Source organism: Lissotriton vulgaris, chromosome 11, assembly GCF_964263255.1.
Source record: "Lissotriton vulgaris chromosome 11, aLisVul1.2, whole genome shotgun sequence".
In the NCBI taxonomy this organism is placed as follows: Eukaryota; Metazoa; Chordata; class Amphibia; order Caudata; family Salamandridae; genus Lissotriton; species Lissotriton vulgaris.
Window position 1 is genome coordinate 201,083,914 of NC_141699.1, and position 22,700 is coordinate 201,106,613.

Consider the following 22,700-nt stretch of genomic DNA (forward strand, 5'->3'; position numbering starts at 1 on the left):
ATGGATAATTCTCAACCGGTTTGGTTGTATGGACAGGATCCAGCGGAGGACCCGGTCATTGTGTCCTTTATTCCAGGCCATCCACTCCAGAGGGGCATGATCTTTATATATGAGAAAGTCCCGACCATCCAGATAGTAACGGAGACTTTCAACAGCCCACTTTATGGCGAGAGCCTCTTTTTCCACGACTGCATAGTTCATTTTGTGAGGAAATAGTTTCCTACTGAGGTATAGGATCGGTCTCTCCTTTCCATTGTCGTCTCTTAGGGACAATACTGCACCTAGACCTTGGTCTGACGCATCCGTCTGCAGCAAGAAGGGTCTGGAATAGTCCGGGCTAACTAAGACAGGTCTGGAGGTAAGGGCATGCTTGAGCCTGTTAAAGGCCTGCCAGAGTATAGAAGTGGGGTTTCTCAAGGCAACGTCTGTTCTTGCTATTTTCTTTAGTAAGTCCGTGAGGGGGGCAGCCCTTTGGGGAAAAATCGGGTATGAACCTTCGGTAGTAACCGAGAAGTCCCAAAAACGCTCTGAGGTCTTTTCGTGATTGGGGAAAAGGGAGCGATTGGATGGCTTCTATTTTGTTCTTTTGGGGTCGTATAACACCCTCGCCCAGGAGAAAGCCAAGGTATTTTACTGTCTGGGCTGCTAGAGTGGTTTTAGAGGGGTTGACTGACCTAATAGTTTCTGTTCATAGGATGGCATCATTAAGAGGACTAGATCACCAATGGCAAAGGAACGGGTCTTTGGTGCCCTTATCGTATTGCTGTTTTTGGGAGACTTGGACGCTTTCCATGTTTTGTCTAACTATGTCCCGAATAAGAGACAGATGAGTTTTGAGGTTCTCTACGTATTCCGGGAGGGGTCGAGTACGGTCGGGTTCGGTCTCCCAGGCCTCTTGGGCCATGTCCAGAAGGGTACGGGGAGGACGACCGTGCAACAGCTCGTAAGGGAATATCCTGTGCTACTCTGGATTTTGCAGCGGATGGCGAACAGGGCCAACGGCAACATCTCCTCCCACCTTCTGGCTTCCAGTGCCAACATTTTCTTGAGTGTTTGTTTTAGTGTACCGCTCGACTAACCCATCCGTTTGCGGGTGGTAAGCAGATGTTCTGATCTGTTTTATCCCTAATTGTGAGCAGACCTGTCGTATAAGCGCAGACCCAAAAGGGGTGCCCTGATCCGTAAGGACCTCCCTGGGAAACCCTACTCTGGAAAATATGGCGATTAACGCTTTGGCTATGCTTTGTGTAGTGGGGTGACGTTTGGGTATGGCTTCGGGGAAGCGAGTGTCATAATCCACAAGAACTAAAGCATATCGACAACCACTTCTGGAAGGTATAAGGGGTCCTCTTATATCCATCCCAACCCGGCTAAAGGGCACATCAATGAGAGGAAGAGGGTGTAGGGGGGCTTTAGGTGGTCTATATCTGCTGTTTTTCTGGCAGACAGGGCATTCACAACAATATATCTTGACCTGTTGGGGTATGCCCGGCCAATAAAACTTCTCTAAGATGGCCTGTCCTGTTTTTTCATCGCTAAAGTGACCCCCCAATAAGTGACTGTTGGCAAGGAACAGAACCTTATCCCGAAAGGGGCCAGGTATCAATAACTGGGGTTTTTGACGGGGACCGCCTCCACAGTGAAAATATGGCTCCCGGTACTTGCCTCTGGCCATGAGCCGTCTCCAGGGCTGGGGCACCCGGGGCGTCCTCCTGTCTCGCCGGGCTTATTCGTGAGGGGTTGGGGCTCTCTGGGCTGCCTTATGCTGTGGTCCTGATACCCTCCAGCATGGCAGACCGCATCGTCCTCCCAGCCGGTTTCTCCACCTTCCATCCGAGCCGGTGTTCCCCTGCTGCTTGCTTCCTCCTTGACACTCCTGTCGCTCGCTGCAGTAGATTCTGTGGTCAGCATCTTCCTCCTCGCAGCTCACCATTTTTTTACGACGATGGTAGGTAACGTTGCTCCTTGTGCTAACCCCAATATAACTAGTGCATCGGCTGTCAGAACCTTCTGACTGCTGTCAGTGGACCTTTTAGATTCCGCGATCGGATCCCGGACTTCCATACACGTTAACTGTGCAACATGAAGAAGGTAACAAATGAATGTGCATGGAATACAAACGAAGAATATATGGCTAAAGGAAGGTGTAAGTTGATGTTTGATTGTGATGCTGCCGCCACTATGTGATCGATAAGTCCTGGATTTATTTTTATACCAAGGCTTTCAACTAGGCATCTGTGGCAAAGATCAGTTGTATGATTGTTATGAGAGCATTTTGTAAACATGGAGAAATAAAAAGAATGATAAGTGTTAGACCTGGCATCTTTTGGCATAGTTTCCCCTGTCTTTTTGCCTCTGACCACCTGTTTTTGCTGGCTTTAATACTCTAGGCAGTTTACCACTGCTGACCAGTGCTACGGTGTAAGTGCTTCCTGATTAAAGTGTAATGGTAATTGGTTTCTCCATGATCGACATATTTGATTTACTAGTAAGTCCCCTGTACAGTGCACTATGTGTGCCCAGGGCCAGTATATCAAATGCTACTATTGGGCCTGCAGCACTGATTGTGCCACCCACACGAATAGTCTTGCAAAGATTTCTCAAACCTGCCAATGCAGCGTCCATGTGTGCAGTTTTAAAATGCCATGTCAACCTAGCAAGTGCACCCACTAGCCAGGCCCAAACCTTCCCTTCTACTACATGTAAGGCACCCCTAAGATAGGTAGGAGTGCAGTGTATTTAAAAGGTAGGACATGTACTGTTGTGTTTAATTGTGCTGCTAGTGAAATACTGCTAAATTATTTTTTTACTACCGCAAGGCCTATCCTTCCCATAGTTTGGCATTGGGCTGCCTTGTAACATCTTACAAGTGTATCTTCCAATTGGGAGCTCATAGAAAGTTGGAGTTTGGGGTCTCTGGACTCACAATTTACAAAATACATCTTTTAGTGAAGTTGGTTTTTGAATTGCAGGTCTGAAAATGGCACTTTTAGAAAGTTGGCATTTTCTTACTTTAATCATTCTGTGCCTCTGCCGGTCTCAAAATACACATCTGGGTTAGAATGGCAGTTGGGCTGTTTGTGCATTCACTCTAGACAGGCACTCAAAGGGAGATGAGGTGTGCCTAATGACTCATTACCAGGTTGAATAGTCTTCCTGAGCTAGAGTGGTGATAGGAGTTGACACTGACACCTGAATAGGGTTGTGACAGTCCTCACACAAAGCAGTCTCCACCCCCGTAATGTGTCTGGAGCCAGGGCCGGAAAAGGCAAGGCCTTGTACACTACAAAGACAATCCTTTGGAGTTTGCCTACTTTAAAGGCTGAAATGGGTAAAAGTACTTGACCAGAACTCAGAACACTTCTGGTTTGAGGACTTTCTGGCAGAAAGAAGAGCTGGATTCCTGTCAGGAGAGACTGCCACTTTGCTGTTTGCTTTGCTGTGCTGGCCTGCTGCTACCTTTGTCCTGGGAGTGAAGGGGCTGAACTTTCCTTTCTACACCCTGCTTCCAAGGTACTCCACGGGCTTGAGTGTGCTTGCCTTCTGTTAAGAAGTCTCAGGGCTGTCAAAGACTTCACCTGCATCTTGCTAACAGCACCTGGACTTCTCTACTGGTAGTCCTGTCTTTCCAAGTGGCGCCAAATCCAGTTCCTGGCCCCTTGGAACCATGTGGTTGGTGCTGCAACCCTAGAAAAGCAACCCCAATGCTGTTAGTGATGGCGCTGCCAGCACTGGGGCTGAGGGCACCGCTCGTGAAGAGCACGATGCAGTGCCCCGACTCACATTGCAGCTCTGACTTCACAGACGACAGCACTCTGCACTGACACCATACCGCTGCCTGCACCGGAGCGGAGGGTACAACTTGTGAAGAGCACGACGCACCTCCCCGACTTACAACACAACCCTGAAGCTTGTGGACACCAGTGCTTCAAACGCCACACTGCAGTCGATAACCGACTTGTGTGACCTCACAAACTCATCAACACCGCCCGTTGTAAGGAACAGACGCATCGCCGCTGATGCCACATCACCTCCCCTTTAGCAGTAAGGAACTGACGCATCACCTCCCCAGCCTTGCAGTAATTAACCAATGCCTCACCTCTCGTGTGGGAGTAAGGAACGATGCAGCACCGGCCCAGCGACGTCTCATCTCCCTGCCGCCGCCGTGCAACGTCTTTGTTTTCTTCATTTTCCAAGGTACTGTAACCGGGGTCCGTGTGACTTTGCTGCCGGCCCGTGCTTTCTCATGGTCCGCACCGAGCTGGATTAGTACCTGCCACGACGTTGTCCAGTTGGAGCTATTGATTTCTAAGAGGTATCCTGATTAGTATATGTTGGATTGTTGCCGTTTTGGTTTTGTTTTACTCAGTAAAATATTGGATATTTTTCTAAACGTGTGTGGGTGTGTGTGTACGTACTTTACACATTACCTCTGAGATAAGCCTGACAGCTCGTGCCAAGCTACCAAGGGCCGTGAGCAGAGGTTATCCTAAGGTGTGTTTTTCCTTTACCCTGAAAAGAGTGAGGGTCCCTACTTGGACAGGGTGCAAACCACTGCCAACTAGAGGCTCCATTTCTAATAATGAAAACAATATTAATTATTGTAAGGTTAAGTTTACAGTTCATTTCAGACATAAACATGTATGGTCAAAGGGCTGAAATGCATCAATTAAACTGATTGTTGTTGTATTTACAATAGATCCTATGTGGGCACATTGCCCCTTCCCCCTTAAATTTATATGTTGTCTTTTCTTTCTCTCTCTCTCTGCAACAGCGGTATGACGGAGATATCAGTGATTTGGGCTTAACCCTCACCTATGATGAAGATGTAATGGGGCAGGTATGTACAACACGTTGTTCGTATGTAGATCTATGTAGCTTGAATCGAGCTTTGTCGCTGGTGCAATATACTAAGGTGTGTGCAGAGAGGAAAAGAGAAAAAAGGGAAGGGAAGCTGTAGGTCATGTGTGAGGTCATGGGTGAGGTTGGAAGAGGATGTTATTTAATTCTTCCCTAAAAAGTAGGAGTAGTGAAGCTTGTGAAACTTGGTGGCCAGGAAGTTTCAGATGTTAGGTCCACAGCCAGAGAAGTCTTGGCATCTTGTCTTCTTGTTTCTGCATTTTTTTTGTCTCAAGTCTCAGATTTATTGCTTGTAGTGTTATGGAGCTCACCAGAAATCTTGATTCTACTTGACAGATAAGGTGTAGGGTGCAGGTTTATGACTGTGTAGGTGATGCAGCAGACTTTAAAGATGAAGAGGACTGATAGAGGAAGCCAGTGGGGTTATTTGAGGATGGGTACACTTTGATCAGATTGGCAGCATCATAAAGGATGTTACTTAGGGTTTTAGGTTATCCTTGATTTTGGGATGCTGGTGAGTACAGTGTAGGTCATGTGGGTGAAAAAGGATGATGCCTTGATATTAGTGTTATGAATGCTTATTGAGGGAGAAAATCTCTGTTTGAGGAGCATAATTAATTGGTGCCAGGCGGGTTATGCCTTTTTTGAGATGCTCATCCTAAAGCTGAGGGTGGTGTTTGGGTAATCCTAGGAATTTAGGGTCAGACGGCAAAGCATTTTTCCAGTCGCAAATGTCCCAGTTCACAGAATCAGACCATTTGCGAACAGAAAAGTGCTTTTTCAAGTATACAAAATGTGGTTTGGTAACAAGTTACCAATTCAAATTGTGCATTTGTGATTCGGTATTTTGAGGGGACGTGCTTAGGGCGTCCCTTCCAAATATAAAATCAGTATGGTATGTATTTGTTTTGTGAACGAATTCCAGTCGCAAAACGGTAATACTTTACCTCCAGTTTAAAACTGGTGGTAACCCATTCACAAAGGGAAGGGTTCCCAAGGAACCCCCTTCCTCTTTGAGAATGTAAATAAAAATATTTTTTAAGATCAGGCACTGGTCCATGGGACCACTGTCTGCTCTTAAAAAATTAAACTTCAAGGTTTCATTTTTCTCTTTTTAAACATATCTTGTTTTCCTTTAAGGAAAACGGCTTGCATTAAAAAAAAAAAAAAAAGATTGCTTTATCAAAACCAGTCACAGACATGGAGGTCCGCTGAACTCAGCAGATCACCATCCCTATGATGGCTATGATTCCTAATGGGTTGTAATCTGTGGCCTGCCTCATTAATAGGCATGAGGTATGTCGATGTTTGACTCACAAGGAATCCCTAAATGAAACTCAAAGGGTTTCATACATTAGGAATACCGATTTTCTAATTGTGACTCAGAAAGAATAGCAATTAAGAAATCGGTATTTGTAATTTTTGCACATCTGGCCCTTATTCCCTTTCACCAGTTGTGGTTTTAATACATAAATGTTTATTGCTGAGACTCAATCCAGCACATGTGGCTGGTGGCTGGTGCTGCCTGTTACACAAGACTGTCTTCCGATAGTTGAGCTTAAAGTATGACCTAGAAATCCCGACTTAGGTGATGGCAAAGAACTGATTCAGGTGATGTTATATCCTGATGTGATTTTTAGGTAGAGTTGGGTGTCTTCCTCATACCAAGGAATTTGTTGTTCTTTTCAGCCATGAGAGCTTTTCAGAGGTTCCATGAGGAGGTTGAGGTTTACTGTAGGTAAGATTGATCTTTAAAGGGCATAGAGGCTGGTATGAGATTGGGTCTGGAGGTGCTCCTCTATTCCTGCTCTGATCTAATGTTCCAGGATGTGAACTACTGAAGGATCATACAATCCGTGCTGGTTCTTGGAGAGTTGTTAATGTATAGAATATGATGATCGATTGTGTTGACGATATCAGACGGTTCTATCAGGATAAGGAAACAAGAGACAAACATGGTGATTTGGAGTGTGTTGTGAACTGCCTAGAGGGTGGCTTTCACTATGCTACAACTGGGTCTCAAGACAAACTAATACTCTTTAAGAAGATTGTTTTTCTTGATGCTTCCCTCCTATGAGTGGTGACATATGAGGCTGAGCTGAGAGATCTCAAACCTGAAGCTGGGACTCCTTACTTGTTCCTCCCCACGCTCCCCCCTCTCCCCATTCTACTAGACCAATCCATTACATGTCACCTACTACATATCCCATATTGACAACTTTATCAGACCATAAACCTTAACAGTCTAATAGGCTAAGATGTCTTGATGCACACGTTTACTCTGCTGTGCTTTCCCCCTTCTGCTGATCCTTCTTTTCTGACATCACTCCGGTCTTCCTTTAAAGATCTTAAAAGTGCGTTACAGAGAATTTTCACACCCTCCTCTTACACATGCTCCTTCCCAGCACAGTCATAATAAAAGAGAAAGACCATGCTCAGTTTATTTCCCCCTTTCCCATCCCAAGTCATTCCTTCTCCTTCCTCTCTCATCCCTACCTCCACTTAACCAGTTTTATTCTTCACATCTTCTTTTAGACTGCCCACACGATAACCTTCTACACTTATAGCCATCGCTTGTCTAAATTAACACTTGATTATTTGATTTTCTACTCATCCCCTACCTCCCACCCTTTAAACACCACTCCTCCAGTACTTCAAAATGATTCTTACACTCTTGCTTCACCAGTTCAACCCAATCCTTTGAAATTGCTACTCTGCCTTCCCACAAATTAAACGTTCCTTCTACTACTCTGTCCCACCAACATCCATGGCTAATCCAACCAGAACAGAAGTCCGCTATAAAAGTAACCACAAATGCCATCATGTTAAAAAAAACTTTCGAAACACCTCTATAAAACTACAACATGGTAGACTGTGCCTCCAGGCTGCATAAATTGCTTGAAGTTACCCAGCCATAGGCGCACACTTGCAAGACAAAAGTCCAATTTACTCTTGGCTCTCAAATTTTCCAGAGGAATATTGAGAGCAAATAGAAAGGAAAGCAATATATCACAACTCTTAAGTGGGAAAAAAGCAAAAAGGAATCCACAACTAGATCTCTACTGCAAGACCCTCCAGAATTATAACATGAGGAATCACCAGAGGACTCAATCAAAGAATCTGAACGTTTATTGAATACGGTGGAACCATTGTTAAACCCATTACTATCTGCTTTATCTTGCATGCTAATTCATACCAGATCACTAAGCAAACACTTAGTAAGAACAGACTACATGTATATGACTTGTCTGACATCAAACTGGACGTCTTTATCACCGAAACCTTCCTAGACGAAAATGCGGTGCATATACTACATGAGGCTATTCCTTATTGGTACATTTCTCAGTACAGACTCTACACTCAAAAACATGGAAGGGTTAGTAGTGGTTTACTTAAAAAAACATACAGATTTCGATTTCCTTCATTGGAGGTAGTCTCAAAGTATGATTTACATCATTTTTGCTGCTCACCCTCTTCTCGTCTTCTTTTATTCTCCTCTAATGTCAGTCTCCACACAGCTCAGTCTTATCTAATGCTCTTATGGACTTCATATTGGAACTTCCTATTGACTACGTAAACATCTGTATCTTAGGAGGCCAAAGCATTTGGTTTGAAAAACCAAAACCAACACTACATTGCAAATCGATCCTCCTCGAAAACGTCCAATTACTGGACTTCTATCAGCTAGTTAAGAAGCCCACACAATCAGCAGGCCGCACTATGGATGACATATCAACCAAAGGTATAATCTGAGTTACTGGTTAGAACCCTAAGACTTTAAGTGATCACCACATCATTCACTTTAACATTAACTCCTCAAGAAAAACAGATCCGCCAACAAGTACTCCTCTATTTGTATTGCCAAGCCAGTGGAGGAATTTTGACTTAAAGACCTGTGGTCGGGACATTCTCAACAGTCTGTCGCCCCCTACCTTTTCCGGTACTAAAGTAGTCCCAAAGCTATATAGGTTTATAGGTTTGGTTTATTATTTTAAGAGTTAATCATCAACAAAAGTGCTTTCTTTAGTGTAGCAACAGTCTGCGTAAATAAACATAAATACAGGTCGAGTTGTTAGTTGTGGTCTCTTCACTGTAGACTCCTTGCGCCTCTGCTCCCAGCTCCTTCTTGTGGCAGGCGAGCGTGGACCCAAAAGAAAAGAAAATCAAAACGGGCTCAGGCTTCTATTAAGGACTAGACCTAGGAGGAAGTGGGAAGTGCACCGTCACCAGTCCCTAGTGTATTGCGCCTAATGTGGGGGAAACAATGGTGATTTTCAATGGTGCCCAGTTATGCGCACCTTCAGTTTCACTTGGAGAAGGTCACTACTTGTGTAAGCTCCCATGGAGCTCCAGTATCCGGCCAATTTTCGTCAGCTGCTGGCCTGTGACAGGATTGAAATCTGCCGGCTGGCGGTGCTTGGAGATAAGCGGCACCCCTGCTTGTGATTCTTCATTCATGCTGGCGGTCCATGGGGGCGCGGCTTGGCGCAGAGGATGGCGGCCGCCTAAATCGCGAGCTCCCTAGCTGAGCCCTTAAAAATCCTGATAAACCGCTGATGCAGATTTCCCACCCCGACAAAAGGAAAGGGGAAGGGACTGTGCTCCCACTAGCAGCACTTTGAGACCGGGACCTGTCCTAGCATCCTGGCGTCGTCCGTCGGACAGTTAGCCGATGCGGAGAACGGAGCGGACCAAGATGTCGGCCATAGCCTAGAAACGAAACTCAGAAGTGACGAGGATCGGCGGAGGGGCTATGTCCGGTGGATTGCTCTGAGCGCAGGCGAGCCGAGTGGCGCTGTTACCCGGACGCCAAGAGGACGGCTACTGTGGCCCGGGCATGGGGAGTGGGACTCCCGAAGGTCTGATACCGGAGGTTGGTCTGCGGTTCAACTGTGTGGCGGCTGGGACCTACAGGGCGCTGCGGCGGGGGTTACTGCAGAATCCATGCGGGGGAGAGGATATCGGGAGAGCCTGACCTGACACAGTGGCACAGCAAGAGGAGGGGTTGGCAGTCTTCCCTAGCGCGGGGCTTACGCGCACTGCGGCCTGGAAGGAAGAGAGGACTCCCGACTACCGGTGCCTAACCATGGTCAAGCCAAAAGGGAAAAAGGACGGAGCTCAGCCGTTGGCGGAAGATGATTTGACTGAGCGAGAGGAGCAGGAAGAGCACGAGCAGCCGGGTGTCCCACATCTACTGCGCCAACTGGACAAAATGCTGGCAGCAATAGCGGACTCCCGAGTGGCGCTACAGCAGGACATAGCGCAGGTTGCCACGAGGCTGGGCCTCTTACGCGCTGATCATGGTAAATTGGCGGACAGGGTCAAAATGGTGGAAGGAGCGTTCCAAACCATCGAACCTCTACAGAAAGATCTCACGGGATGCACGATCTTCATGTCCGATTGGACGCGGTATTGTGTTCCCCAACGGTGCTACCCAGTGTAGAACGAACTGAGCACCTGGCCAGAACGATGTCCGATCATAATCCTCTGTTATTTACCATGCACTGGATGATTGGAGTGTCGATTATCCCCACTTGGAGGCTCCGCCCTGAGACACTGGAGGACCAGATTTTTCGGAGTGAAGTGTGTGAGGGGATCACCCGGTATTTTGCAGAGAACACCGGCTCGGCTTCCACGAGGGCGATAGAGTGGGATGCTTTCAAGGTGGTCAGGGGCATTTGCATAGGCAAATATGCGGGAGTGCGCAGGGTGTTCCTCCAGGACCTTGAGCGAGCCGAGACTAAACTACGTAAGGCAGAGCTTCAGGAGGAGGTCAAGGCAGCGAAGGAAGAGGTTGCTGCAGGAGTGGAAAGGTTCCGCTGCTATAACTATAAGGCCTATGCCACAAGAATTCATGCGGAGGGAGACAAGGCAGGAACGCTACTGGCCTGGCTGGCCAACCCGACCAAGAGGGTCTTCTCTATTTTGGCCCTTGTTGATGATGACGGGGAGTTGGTGTATACCCAGAATGGGATCCTGCAGCGTTTTTTGCGCTACTATGAAGGACTCTACGAGAGTTCGCTAGTGGCAGGAGACATGGAAATCGGTTCCTTTTTGGTGGGACTTTCACTTCCAGAATTGGATCCAGAACAGGCGACATGCCTCGGCCGCGATATAGAGTTGAGTGAAATTAGAAGTGATATTAAGCGCATGGCCAGAAATAAAACGCTGGGAGTTGACGGGTTTCCAATAGAGTTCTACTTAATGTATATAGACATACTGGCACGAGACTCCAGGAGGTCTATAGGAAAGCAAAGGAGCTGGGTATGTTGCCTGCATCAATGCCTCAATGCGAGATCACTAACGCCTTAGTGATTCCCCTCTTAAAACCAGGGCTGGAAGGGGCGAATCCGGCCTCCTACCGCCCGTTATCGATGCTGACCACTGACTATAAAATACTGAGCAGTATCTTGGCGACCAGACTTGTACACCATCTGACCACATTGATCCATGAGGATCAGGCTTGTTTCATCCCAACGAGGAACACATCTGCGAACATCAGAAGGTTAGTGAGGCTGCTTGAGGAAGACCAGCCGAAGGCACCACAACCAATGGTGTTGTCGGTAGACATTGAAAAGGCTTTTGACAGCTTGGAGTGGTTTGGCCTCGGGCGGACTTTATCAGCTGGATGAAGGTGCTCTACACGTCGGTTGTGGCTAGAGTGCGCTTCGGATCGCTGATCTCCTCGCAGTACCCAGTGAATCGGGGCACGAGACAAGGGTGTTTGTTATCGCCTTTGTTGTTCGCCTTGGCGTTAGAGCCTTTAGCGATGAAGGTCCGATTGGGAGACCACTCTGATGGTCTGTGGTGTAGGAGAAGCCGGCAGTACATTTCTTTGTACGCCGTTTACCTGCTGCTATTTCTTGATAACGCCAGTGAAGCACTGACGAGAGATGGGACTTTGGGATTTTGGCGATATCTCGGGGTTGAGAGTGAACTGGTCCAAGGCGTGCCTGTTCCCGTTGAAGCAGGGAGAGCCTCAGCCGGTTATTGATAGTGAGGTGCGGTGGGAACCTAATTGTTTGAAATATTTGGGAGTGCATATCTATCATACAGCAGCCGATATGCTTGAAGGCAATGTGGGACGTGGCTTGACGGCATTGAAGATTAGCATGACCTTCTGGGCCACACTCCCTCTGTCGGTGACTGGGCGCATAGCGCTGTTGAAAATGATAGCGCTCCCTCAACTATTGTATTTTTTTAGGACTCTTCCGTGTGTATCCCGTATTCAATGTTTAAATTGTTGAAGTCACTAATAGTGAGTTTCCTATGGGGAACGAGCAGACGCCGGGTCGCGTTGGCAACGCTCATTAGTCCCAAAGCCGAGGGGGGACTGGCGGTCCCGGACTTTGAGCTGTACTATCTGTCGGCCCAGCTCCAGGTCTTAACGCAAGCAGTGGTGATAGAGTTTAGAGGTCCGGAACAACAGTGTGGCAGGGGCATACCACGCCATGTACTGTCCTTCATAGTGCTGCAGCAGAAACTGGATCTTAAGGGCCTGTTCATGGAGGAGAAGACACTACGGCTGTGCTGGAATCGTTCGCAGCGTAGGGCGTGAGTACTGCACTCATATGCACCTGAGATCCAATTGGGAATGATGACAGCGCTCCCGCATGGCAGTGATTGGACACCTCTGCTGGAATGGGAAGATACAGGGATTGTTACCCTATCAGACGTTGCAGGAGAGGTTCGATCTGCCAAGAGGGGGATTTCTTTTTCATGCAGCGCTGACTAGAGCACTCCAAGTACACTGGCGGGAGGGGCTGGCGGAACCTAGGACGACCATGGCATGCCCATATACCATGATGGCGGCTGGGACCTTCAAGGCGGTCACGTGTCTTTACTCTTGGATGCTTAATGAGGGACTGGCGACCTTGGAAGTGTTGAGAGAGAAATGGGAAGCTGACATAGGGAAGCCCATCCCTGCTCCGACCTGGTCACAAATCATGCGCAGAGCCTGGAAGAGCACAAGAAACATGAGATTCCAGCTGGTACATTTTTATATTCTTCATAGAGCCTATTTGACGCCAAGGAAAATCCAAAAATATTTTCAGCTACAGGAAGCGGCGTGCCCTCGCTGTGCGCGAACAGGGGCTGACCTGCTGCATATGCTGTGGGCTTGCCCTGAGATGGGGGACTATTGGAAGGAGGTAGGAGAGGTACTGAACACCATTATGGAGCGACAGCTGATCTTTGATATAGCCACTGGTATCCTGCATTGGTTTCCCCACACATCGAAAAACAAAATCGCAAGTAAATTTATAGATATGGGTCTGTTACTGGCGAAACGAGAAATAACGAGACGATGGAAGGCGACGGTGGGTTCTAGCAGTGAGAAATGAAGGCCTGAGTTTATGAAGTGGGCGACTGGTGAGAGCACACTTCGATACCAACAGGCTCGACGATTGAATACGGATAGGGCCTTGGAGATGGCAACGGCGTGGGAAACATTAGTACAAGCATTACAGGATTATCAGATAGAGGTGATTACAGAAGCGGTAGGAAACACGAGCTAGGACAGGTATAGCTAGAGGTTGTATAGGGAGTGACTCCTGTTCCCACACGACTGTATAGATCCGTGAGATAGTACACACCGGCGACATGGGGGGAGGGGAAGGGACACAACACAAGTTGGGGGGTGTTGGGATTGTACGTAGTATTGGGATATGTTTATTGTCATTTGGTTTCTATTCCACTGCGAAGATTGCATAATTTTTCTGTACAAAGGGCAGTGGGGCTACACCCTGGTGCGGGGATCAAACTGACCAGTTGATTGGTGGATTGAATGTACATGTATGATGTCTGTATAAAACCCAATAAACTACGTTTTCAAAAAAAATGCTGGCGGTCCATCTGAGCCATGTTACTTCCTGTGTTTCCATGTCCTTAAACTGATTAATATGGCAGTGCCTGCAATATGTGCGTGATTAAGAATGCGCCACCGAGATCGATGGAGGTTTTTAGGTCTCGGCCTATTCCCATTCCGCAGGAATGGAATAGGACGAGCCTATAGCAGTGAATCCAAGAAGCTCTCCCATGCTCTCCCATCTCGGATTTTGGACAGTGCGTGTTGGTTACTAGTGCGGAACGCGCGTCCACATCCAAGCCATCAGCCTCCTTCCCACCTCCCCCCTAATTGCTTTCATTTTCAGGTCTGCGAGGCTGTGAGATACTTCAAAGGGATCCGCTTGCATTTCCCGTACTTGTTATTACTCGCCCCTCCCCTCCACAGAGCGCCTCTCGCGGCCGCGCTTTCACTTTCACGGCCGCACTGCCCTGTGCATTCCTCGACTACTTCCTGTTTGCTGACATTTATCTTTTTTTTCTTTCTCTTGAAATAGCTGTCTTTCTGACACTTGATAATATTGCATGTTGTCAATCTGACCCTATGCTTGCCTGTTGGTTATTTTTTTAATTTAAATTACGTGCAGACCTCCGAAAATGCACCCTTTTACATTAATAGCAGTCAACAATGGTGCCCGCCCCCTCCCTATCCCGGGCGCCGCTTAGGTTTCAGCGCGGCACCCGCTTTCACTTTTAACACGGCGGCCAGTCAACAATGGCGCATGCAGCTCTTTTCTGTCATGCTGTAAACATTCAAACTATTTGACTCCAGGAATTCCTGCCCCGGCCTGTTTAGACTCCGAGCACTTTCTGGTATGACAGAAGCACATTTTATATAGTTCGGCTGAACTGCCGCCGCTCCTCCAGCTTGTTTCAGAAGAGTTGCCTTCATGCATTTTAAGTGCATTGGCTAAAAGTGCACGGCATAGTTTTAGTTTGCAGGCAGGTTTTCTCATATGTTGCTCTTTCTGCTTTTCACTTTGTCCCATGCAGTTTTTACCAGTTTGCGCTTTAAAAATGATAATGTTTGTCTGAAATGCAGCCGCCGCTGCGCTGTGTTTGGGACTGGCCTCAGGGCTGCAGATTAGAGTGGATGTGCTAATCAATGGCCCGTTTGAGAGGACGTCGTCCCGTGCCTTTGCCTAATCCATTTACATATCCCCAGAAGGTGACCAATGTCTGGATTGTGTGCTTCCTGTTCTGTTCTGCGGGGCCCCAGGGCCTCCTTTCTGCCATTTGTTCCCCTTCAAGAGAGTAAGATAGCGTCAGGTTTGGGGCCCAATGCCACTCCGTGCTGGTTCTCCTGGCCTCATGTATGTCTCTCTCTGAAACATGCCAAGGACAGGCTGCAGTCTCTGCAGCTTGTAGTGCCTCGTTTTGTGTGGGTAGGGGAAGGGTTGACCTCACTACAGTGTTTACCACAGTTAATGAAGATCAGATGGGAGTACACACAGAGCAACTCTCTGGGCCCAATCTGAGCCACGTACTAACGGAGGCAAACAATGCATCTGAGACGTCCGTCTTAAGGCAGCCCTATTATACTAAACCCGCCTTTTCTTGTCTTCATTTCGTGGCCGGTTTTTTTTTTCGGCCGCCATTGCTTGTTTCGTGCTTGGCTGACTGGATACACTGAAGTGTTACAGCATGCTCACGGTCACACTTAGCGCTTGCTTCTTCATGAGACTCAACTTGAAAGTGCACTCTTCTTGTGAAACAACCAAACATACCGGAAGGTTTCGTTTAATTAACAAATATAAACAAGGATCCTGGCACATGCCAAAATCGCAGTCGTCTGTTATTTCTAGAGAAACGAAGAGCCCTACCCATCGTACAACACTGCATCCACCACAACATAAAAAGTATAAATTAATACAAGAGACGTTTCGTATCCACTGGTATAATTACAGTGTCGAGAGACTACCACAGCCACCCAGTGGCCTTAAATAGTAACGGCATCTCCTGTATTTAAAGGCTTGCAGGTACCGGTTGTTTAATTCAGTGATATTATGCAATAATTAACCTTTTACAATTACTATGTGCAGATCGGATTCTTCTCGGAAACCAATCCCTTTGGCAATTCATTTCAACCCCCAATGTGCAGGACAGTTTACTATTACTGAAGTTAAAATTGTAATTAACTAGTGTGCATATTTACATCTCGTAATTAAATCATGCGTAACAAGACAGCTTCATTAAAGTTCAATACATAAAGCCAGTACAGGAATCCAAGTCTAATAACCTATGATACAGAGCCAACCGATTCATCTAATCAAAACCAACGAAGACCTTTATCCGACTCGAAACCTCCGTGCTTCAATGTGTGCATTGTATTAATTGTGTTTACAATTATCAGAGTACACACGCCTACAAACCTCGAGTTGGCGTCTTATTCATGTTTTCCACGAAACACATGCCTACGAGGGTTCGAGGTTTGCTGTGGTATCCCCAACATGCTCTGCCATGCAGCATTAACGTTTGTGTGTTTAGCTGGCAATATATTTCTGTCTCTACCGACACATAGCCTTTGTTTTTGATGTTACTTGAGAGCGCATTTTTGCCTGATGTACGTTAATAACATTTGTCTTGGTTTCAGTCTTCTACATCTTTTAAAGGAAGCAAGCATACCTTGCGCCGTCATTTTTGTACCCTTGGCTGGTATGTACAAGTTACTGCTAATTTTTCCTGTTATGAGCAGGTGCAATTAATAAGAGATGCCTCTTAGTCCCCCCTCCCACAGGCATCTGAAGCTCCCCCCAGCATGCGCTCAGCCTCAGGCATTTCTCCTCCCCCCTAATTATGTTCCCTTGTTTGCTTAGAATGTTTTCGCTCAAAACTTTAGCAGATTTGCTTCCGCAATTTTCATTTCACGGCATTCACAACGGTTTAAGTGCTTAAAATGTTTTGACACCCTCTGCGTTAGTGGAACATAAACTTTACAGTTTCACACAGAAAAAGGAATGTTCTCGTGGCTGTTGAGGTGTGGCCAGGCAGTTTCTAACTCTCAAAGAACCCACATTTCTCATTCTAGGATAATGCAAACACGCATCCACCCCCACAGCCCCGCCCCTCACACACACGCTCAGTGCTAGTACAAAATGTTCTGTGAAGCTATTTGCACATGAATGCAGCTTGTGCATACCAGTGGCTTGTGTCTGGGGGAAGCTGTCTGTAGTTTGCAAACCACAAACTAGCTTTGCGCCATCAAGATTGCTGTTTAATTCTGAAAAGACAGCATTCCGGAGCCTTTGGTATGGCAGGTCGTGAATCAAGAGATGGTAGAGGTATTTACAACATCTATTTAAAGGGGTAGCGTCAACAAAAATATAAGACTAAAAAAGACTTCCCTTTCTTGGCTCCGATTTGCACGCGCCTTGTGTGATCCTTGTCATCCGCTTTCCGATCCTGCTGAACTGAGTTGTGATTTACAAGTCCATATTTGATTTACTGTGCAATAAAAGGTGTGCAACTTTTATTCATCAAGTAACTCTGTTATTGTATAATTTGCCCCAATTTGGGTGTATGCTATATTTACACCTGAGATACAATGGGCCGGTGTGAAAGTGTTTTTTTTCCTTAGGCGGGGGCTCGTTAAGTTGCCCAGTGAGTTTGATATTCAGCAATAGTTGCGACAATCTAGGCCAATGTTCAAGCCCTTTAAATCTTTATTTCTCTGCAAAAACACAATAGATCTTGTCCCAGGGCCAACGAATTGTGCTTTAGGCGAATGCTCGTCATTATAACTAATTAAGAAAGTAAAATCAGCGTATGTACAAATATAGTTTTTATGCTGTCTTTCTGAGACAAACTTCTGGTAAGGCTACTGCTTTCATCCCTACCTGGTTGTGTTTTTTCTTATCACTCGTTTCACATTGTCCTAAATATGCTGCACAGTAGTTCATTTTAGGAATGAATGTGCTTTTATTGCATTTATTAAGTGTGCTCTTCAGGTTTGCAACTCTAGTTACAATAAAAACATCCCTTTGCCTCTGTACTACTTCTCTTACAAGGCTCTCATTTTGAGTTGTCTGGACTTCGGATCTATGCTTTTTATTCCAAAATTGTGCATTTTCGGAATAAACTGCTTTTTGAGTAGGTAAGGAAATGAACAAACTCTTTCCCATTTAATTTGCAGCCAAGTACAGTGTAGCACAAAGTGATATCAAAAGTGGCACTGGATATTGCACCACCCCAGCATCACTCAGCACCACCATAGCATCACTCAGCACCACCACAGCACCACTCAGCACCACCACAGCATCACTCAGCACCACCACAGCACCACTCAGCACCACCACAGCACCACTCAGCACCACCACAGCATCACTCAGCACCACCACAGCACCACTCAGCACCACCACAGCATCACTTCGCACCACTCAGCGCCACCCCAGCACCACTCAGCACCACCACAGCACCACTCAGCATCATCACTCAGTGCTACCCCAGCACCACTCAGCACCACCACAGCATCACTCGGCACCACCACAGCATTACTCAGCACCACCACAGCATCACTCAGCACCACCACAGCACCAGTCAGCACCACCACATTATCACTCAGCACCACCACATTATCACTCAGCACCACCAAATTATCACTCAGCACCACTCAGCACCACCATAGCATCACTCAGCACCACCATAGCATCACTCAGCACCACCACAGCACCACTCAGCACCACCACAGCATCACTCAGCACCACCACAGCATCACTCAACACCACCACAGCACCACTCAGCACCACCACAGCATCACTCAGCACCACTCAGCGCCACCCCAGCACCACTCAGCGCCACCCTAGCATCACTCAGCACCACCACAGCATCACCACCACAGCATCACTCAGCACCACTCAGCACCACCCCAGCACCACTAAGCGCCACCCCAGCATCACTCAGCACCACCACAGCATCACTCAGCATCACCACATTATCACTCAGCACCACCACATTATCACTCAGCACCACCACATGATCACTCAGCACCACCACATTATCACTCAGCACCACCACAGCATCACTCAGCACCACCCCAGCACCACTAAGCACCATCCCAGCATCACTCCGCGCCACCACAGCATCACTCAGCTCCACCACAGCATCACTCAGCACCACCACATTATCACTCAGCACCACCATATTATCACTCAGCACCACCACATTATCACTCAGCACCACCACATTATCACTCAGCACCACCACATTATCACTCAGCACCACCACATTATCACTCAGCACCACCACAGCACCACTCAGCACCACCACAGCATCACTCAGCACCACAACAGCACCAACACAGCATCACTCACGGCCTCCACAGCATCACTCACGGCCTCCACAGCATCACTTGCGGCCTCCACAGCATCACTCGCGGCCTCCACAGCATCACTCAGGGCCACCACAGCATCACTCAGGGGTACCACAACATCGCTATGTGCAACCACAGCATCACTGAACGCCACAGCATCACTTGTCGCCGCCACAACATCACTCCGCGCTATCACAGCATCAATCTGTGCAACCATTCAACAACTGGTTCAAATATGTTCTCTAAATGTTTCAAGCTTTATTACAAATGTCACAAAAAGATGTTAATATTTCACTTCTGTTCTTGAATTTTCATCACAATAAAATACACTGAACATAATCTTCACAAACGTTATTTACAAAAGTTTAAGCTTTTGCCATTATAAATTACAATCACTTTTATTTAAGTATTAGTTATTAAAAAATGTAAAACCCATTGTTATTTGTAATATCATTACATCCAAGTCACGTGAATACAACACATATTGCATTACAAATGCTATAGGTGTCACATTTGCGAAAGTTAAAACTATTGGCATTGTAAATGACAAAGCTATTAACTTCGCTATTTTCAAAACCAACACATAAATAAAAAATGTGTCATTTACAATACCAATAACTCAAACTTTCCTAATGCGAGACCTATTGCATTGCAAATGCTTGTTGGGACTTGTCAGCCACATTCTCCCGGACCTTAGATTACAACCGGATATTGGGGTGTCTTCAAGGATGGGAGCAGCTAGGCACTGAGACATGGGTAAGAAGAGGTTGCAGGGTTTGAAGCTGGTGTGCACATGGCCACGACCAGGAATCTCTCTTGCCCCATCATGTGAAGACATGTCACAGGCCGCATTACAATTTTGCTTCTGAGTGATGAGTGAGGACAGCTTCCGTGAGACATTGCCACACAAAGAAAACAAACAACAGCACATGACAGGGTTATTTTTTTCTCTCAAAAGATTCAGTCTTGAGGAGGGCCCTTGGAGGAGACTCAGGAGCTCCAGAGGACCGTAAAAAAAGCCTCAAAAAAGGTAAAACCATAATTATGGATATGTTTAAAAAAAAACTGCAAGGTACTGCTTGCGAAATAGGGTCTAAGATTTAAGCTCTGGTGTAAGCCTTGGTGAATTTGGTTACAGTGCTGGTGGACTTAGCCAACCATATGTAAAAGGAACAAAAGACCAAAGCTGCACTCTGGAAGCGTGATCTATCTTTAAAGGGCTCCACGGTCCACATATTTCCAGCCCTGAGTCTGGCGACCTTACAACGTAGAAGAGACCTGCAGAGTACCAAGAAAGATAGAAATGAACGGAGCATTGAAGCACCGTTGTTGGTTTCAGTCAAATTGTGCATCCATGATGGAGACAAAACATTTGTATTTTTGAATCCTGTGGCAGTGCGAGTGTACCTTTCATATAAGAAGGAGACTGACGCTCTATCACAATGAGAGTTCAACAGTTTGCAGAATTGGCACATGAGCCAGATGTTCTCTGAATCCCTTCACCATTCTAGGCCAGGGGAGATTAAAAATTGTCAACTTTATTTAGTGAGATATTTACTATGAGTTCATCTGATTGAAGTCTATATGTTCTGTTTTTTTTTCCTTTACCTCCCTTCTCTTCTTCCCCCCTCTCTTTCCTTCCCTCTATATATATTGCTGGAGGACACAGTGTTACGAATTAAGTAAAAAAAATTCCAAGATGGTATGGATGAAATTATGCAAACTTTTCTGTGAGAGGTACCTGTGATCAGTTTAGAATGCTTATGCTTGTGTGATTTTATTTGCAATGCAATTGCAGTGTTAATAAATAATTTTTCAGAACAAAAGATTTAAACCGAAAAACAGGCATTAAAATAATTCTACTACAAATCTCACCAAATTATCCTCCCTCCAAATTAGACCCTACGATATGCTCCGTCAGTATACTCACAATAAAGAAAACAAGGAACTTATAGAGACATCTGGCCTTGGATTCCTTATCTTAGAATTCTCCCCAGGTGCCAGACGGGATTCGATAGCCGTTCCTCAGGCTGCTTTTCGGTCTACTTCGACGTTTTCGGATGACGGAACAGTGTGCCTTCTACTACTATGTCTTCAGGTTTCAAACTTTGTGGGTCCTGTGGATGGCAGTTGTCGGCCACAGATCCTCACTCTATTTGTATGTGGTGCCTTGGGGAGCACCATGACTCTGAGGAGCGTGACTCCTGTCGCCAGCTTCAACGGAAGGCACTGCAGGAACGTCGTATGAAGCTCCTGGCAGCGAAACTCTCACAACTTTCCAAATCTTCCATTGACCTCGGTCTCCTTCTCGTCCCACTGTCTGATTATGGGTCCATTGGAGGAGCCGATTCCGTGGACGTTACTCCCCATTGAGGTCCCGAGGTGAGTCTAGGTGCAGGCAGTTGAAGTCGCAGCATCTCCTGACTTGACATTTTGAAGCCTCTTCTCCCGCCACCTGCCATTCTTTGGTTGACAAGTCGATCCTGCACCTCCCTACTTTCCCTTGAGCCGGGGTGACTCTGACCCAGATGTGAGAATATTACTATTACTATTCTTTTCAGGGTATCTTTGGGTTTTCACCTACCCCTGGAGTGCCTTTGGGTCCCATGGAGGTGCGAAGTGCCTTGAATGTGGCTAGGCCGACAAATGTTGAATCCGTTTTGGCACCAGTGCATAGCCCTTCAGGGTTCCCAACTTCGGTGCATGTAACAGATCAGCCGACAACGACGCCGGTGGTGCAGATCGACGACACACCACTTTCCTTTCCCGGCGCCAGGAGGGAGCCGTTTCACCTCCGCTCGGCGTCCGGTACAATGCCTGTGTTGCTGCATGACTTGTACATCCTGCCTCTATGGAGCCCCCTACTGTTTTTCTGTCTGAGGAACACTGTTTTGGAGGTGATGGAGAACAGTTTCTACAACCCATGTCTGACACTGTCCAGTCTCTCCTGCAGGATAGTTGGCTGACTGAGCTGGTGCAAGCTAGTGGCTTAGAGTCTTCCTCGGCCACAAGACTCCTTCTCCCCCCTGGGCTTGCCTCTGAGGCGAGCTCCACCGTGGCTGATATGCTGCAGCTTGTGTCTATCATTTTGGATTTGACACTTCCTTCTATGGACATGGCAACTGATCCCCTTGTAGGCTTGCTTCATCAGGGCCAAGCAGGGGTGCTCCCTTTTAGTGAAGCTCTATATGATATTTTGTTTGGGGCTTGGACTAAACCTGGTACAGGGGCCCGGTGGATCAGTCTGTTTCACACAGGCACCGTCCTGCTCCTGATTATCTGGCCTGTCTCCTATGGTACCCTACTCATCACAGTTTTGTGATACAGGCCGCTTTGGCTTCCCTCAATTACACCACTCTTCCAACTGTTCCTCATGACAGAGATACCAGAAGACTGGACACTTGTGGCAGGCATATTTTCTCCTTCATTAGTTTCTCACTACGATCCATCAATTGCCTATCCCATGCATTGTTGGAGTCATTTGCACGTCTGCTGCCTTCGGTTCCGGATGACACCCTGGACTAACATGCCCAAATAATCTGAGATGGTAACAAGCTACTAAGTCAGTCATGACCTCTTTTGTGATGTTACATCGTCACGCATGGCTGCTCACCTCTGGTTTTTGGAGGCTTTTCAAGCCACCTTGATTGATATGCCCTTTGATAACGCCTGTCTGTTCATCCCTCAT

The 22,700-nt window shown here is 46.8% G+C and overlaps 1 protein-coding gene across 3 annotated transcripts in view; it reads left to right on the top strand.

Moving 5' to 3' along the window:
• Nucleotides 1-22,700, top strand: part of UBE3B (ubiquitin protein ligase E3B) — a 452,538-nt gene that overhangs the window by 307,705 nt on the left and 122,133 nt on the right. For all 3 annotated transcript variants that reach the window (XM_086943106.1, XM_086943107.1, XM_086943108.1), the window contains one exon: nt 4,775-4,840. In XM_086943106.1, coding sequence (XP_086799232.1) covers nt 4,775-4,840 — 66 coding nt within the window. The remainder of the gene's footprint in view (nt 1-4,774; nt 4,841-22,700) is intronic.